Source organism: Octodon degus, unplaced genomic scaffold (genome assembly GCF_000260255.1).
Source record: "Octodon degus isolate 3935 unplaced genomic scaffold, OctDeg1.0 scaffold00189, whole genome shotgun sequence".
Classification (NCBI taxonomy): domain Eukaryota; kingdom Metazoa; phylum Chordata; class Mammalia; order Rodentia; family Octodontidae; genus Octodon; species Octodon degus.
The window spans coordinates 2,483,308-2,486,619 of record NW_004524765.1 but is presented as its reverse complement, the minus strand read 5'-3'; the positions used below and the strand labels follow the sequence as shown (position 1 = coordinate 2,486,619).

The following is a 3,312-nucleotide window of genomic DNA, read 5'->3' as shown; positions in this document are numbered from 1 at the left end:
TTGTTATTGTGAAGGCTTGAGGGTTCTTCATAAAGTTTTCTCTTCTTAGATTTCTTCTCTTCAGAAGCACTGTTGTTACTTCCTAAACACTTGGATTTTTTCTTCTTCTTTTCTATTTTCTTTGCTCTGCTGTCACTCTCACTGCTGCTTTCGGAAGTCTCTGAAGAGGAGGAAGAGGAAGAGGAGGAGGAAGAGGAGGAAGATGAAGAAGAGGAGGAGGATTTGCGCTTATGCTTTTTGTGTTTACTTTTGGTCTTGCGTAACTTTTTATTTTTTCTGTCTCTCTTCTTTTTCTTATTTTTCTTTTCAAGTCTGTCCAGTTTCCTGAGAAGTTTCTGTTTTTGTTTGGTTGTTAGTGACTTTAAGAATTCAACTTCTGGATCTTCTTCACCCTTTATTTCTTTATTGTAATTTCTCATCTGTCCTGAAATGTTTGCAAAATGTAATAAACAAATTGCTATGAATGTGAAAAAGCAAAATATACTTACACTATATTACTAAATGTGTTTGCCATACGGTTAATTTTCAAAGTCCTATAGTTTCTAAATACGATAAACTTCTAACTGATCTGTACATACCTCACTGAAGACCATTAACAACTTGTGCCCAATGATAGAGCACAAACCAAATTTTTGACACCTCTGCTCCAGATTTGAAAAATAAATATGAATGGATATATAAGAACAGGTTGTTTAAAAAAATAATTAAGTGTGTGAGAAAGATGCTGTTATGGATGAGTAGAAGAAATGCCCCATGATCCTATAATCCTATAATCCAGGTATAGTAAATGGGGAGCTCACCCAGGCACTGTGAGACCCAAGTCTTGTTTAATGGGTGAAAAACCCAAAGGATAGCATTCACACAAAATATAACTCATTTTCCTCCAGCTCTCTTGCATACACACAATAGCTCCCTTTTCCGTAAGACCTAAATCGATGCCTAAAATCAAAATAGCACTGATCTGTGAATAAAGTCTTTTTATACACTTATCTATGATAAATGTTAATTTATAAAAGAGGCACAGTAAGACACTAACCACAAAAATAAATACAACGTAAAAAAAGTGGTCCACTCTACTTATATTTTCCTTAAAAAAAAAAAGAAAAACTTTCTGCAAAGCTTTATTTGAGGGGCTCAGTCCTTCTTGGCAGCTGCCTTCCTCATGGTGGCCAGCATGTTGCTCAGCTCCTCATGCTTCCTCTTGGCACAGATGTGCGTCCCCACCCTTTTCTTGATGAACTTGTGGGCACACTTGTCCTTGGAGCCCTTGAGCACGCCACTCATAGGGGGCAAAGCCGCCCACCTCCCGGATCACGTCCTGCACCAACTTGGTATGTTTGGTGAGATGTCCACGGAGGTGGCTGTGCCTCTGCTTGCTCACATCGTTAGTCACCTTGTGGTCCTTGTTGAGGCCCATGGCCATGGGATAGCAGAGGGCCATGGCTACTCTCAATGGTTGCTGTAGCAGAAGACTATATTTTCCTTTTTATTAGATAAGATCTTGCTGTATAGTTCAGGTTGTCCCTGAACTCACTATGTAGTTGAAGCTGACTGGGAATTCATGGCAATCCTCCTGCCTCAGCCTCCTCAGAACTTGGATTTCAGGTGTGTACTACCACACCTGGACACAGTGGCTGGCTCAGAGCACCCAAAGGTAGGGCCTGCTTGGCACATGATGTGGAGCATCAAACCCCAGTCCCTGTGCTTGCCTAAGCAGGCCCTGAGCCCACTGAGCTATCTCGTTGGGACTACCTAATGGCATTTCACTGAGAATGCTACCAGCCCAGGACAAAAATCCTTGTCATAGTCCTGTTTTGCATATATAAATCCTTAAATTCTTAAGATTATTTTTCACCTTTTGTTTCAGTCTCCTCTGGACTGGCAAGTCCTTAAATTCATGAACACAGAAGATGTTTCCTTCTTCTGAACCCTCAGAAGGTGCCTGAATTACTTCTATAGGTTAGAATTATAGGAAAATAAGCAAGTTGTAGAACTTTAACTTAAGAGGATTAGGATCCTTGTCAAGTCATGAATGTGACCACTCCACTTTGTCACATGTTAAGCTGTGTAAGTTCCAACATGAGAAAGACCTACCTTTGTGACTTATTTTTCATGGAATGCCAACGACTGCACTAACACCTGCAGGGCTGTGGAAAGCAGGAGACACGTTCTGCTCTCAGGGCTGCTGCTCTGCATCATCTGGGAAGGTAGCCCTGATGGCTGTTTCCAGGAGAGCACCCTAGTGTTGTCCTGGTTGTATCCCACAGCATGCTGAATATCCTGCTGCCCTGCTGGCGCACTCTTCCTTCCCTTGTTCTTTTTTACCAAGTGAGTGCTCTTTGCTCTCTGCTCAAACTAAGTGCTGCTGAATCAGTCTTTTGCCCCCTGGGAAGGCATGGGAGCTGAGGTCCTGGGCCAGCAAGGGACACAGGAGTTCCCAACACTGGATGCACACGAAAGCGCCTACTCAAGGTGTGCTTCACATCATTTAAGTTGCATCAGGAATTAATGGTAGATGAGAAAAGAAATGAAAATGACAGAACACCCATATCTTCTTCCTTTCTGGTCTGAAGCCACATGAGAACACAGACGCGGCTGTGCTGAAGACGCGCTAACACTTTATTTGTGTAATTGGGGAAGGAGGCACCACAGAACCTTGAGGCTCTGCATCTCTAGCACAAGTGGTGTCCTGTGTTCCCGAGTAGTCCATCTTCACTCCCAGGACAAAAAGTATACGTGGCCCTGTGTGTCTCCCACGGCGAGCTGCAGGGTCGAGTCAGGTCCCAGCCACGGGTCCAGGCAGCTCACTGCCCCTTCACATCGGAACAGGCCCAGCTGAAAGGGAACACAAATGGGGAAGGTGAGGGCCAGCTACCCACCCAGGGTCTCCACAGTAACATTTTTTTCTCTTACGAATGAATGACTTTATTTAGAAGCAGGGATATCGCTGCAAAAAGAATTAAAGAAAATGGAACCTGACCTTGTGCCTGTTCTTACCCAAACAAGTTCTCTGGTAATATCCCTTTAGCCCCTTCTTGCAAGTGTGCATGTCTACTCACAAACATGCATGCCAATGTGCACACCCATGTGCACACACACACACTCTTACCAGTTGCATACTGGGCCTCGCCCACAGCTTCACATCTCTATCCTTTGAGCCTGTCACCAGCATCTCAGGAAGCACATGGAGGGCTGTGACAGAGTCTGAGTGAATCTGAGAGGAGAAGGAGGAGGAGGAGGAGGAGGAGGAGGAAGAGGAGGAGGAGAAGGAGAAGGAGGAGGAAGAGATGTCATGCTGAGTGTTCCATAAAG

General features: G+C 44.2%; 1 protein-coding gene across 1 annotated transcript in view; it reads right to left on the bottom strand.

Moving 5' to 3' along the window:
* Nucleotides 1–1,589: 1,589 nt before the first annotated feature.
* LOC101559904 (telomerase protein component 1-like) overlaps nucleotides 1,590–3,312 on the bottom strand; it is a 46,649-nt gene continuing 44,926 nt past the window's right edge. The window contains 2 exon segments of the mRNA XM_023704145.1: nucleotides 1,590–2,835; nucleotides 3,110–3,214. Of these exon segments, the coding sequence (XP_023559913.1) occupies nucleotides 2,713–2,835; nucleotides 3,110–3,214 (228 nt within the window). The 3' untranslated portion in view covers nucleotides 1,590–2,712.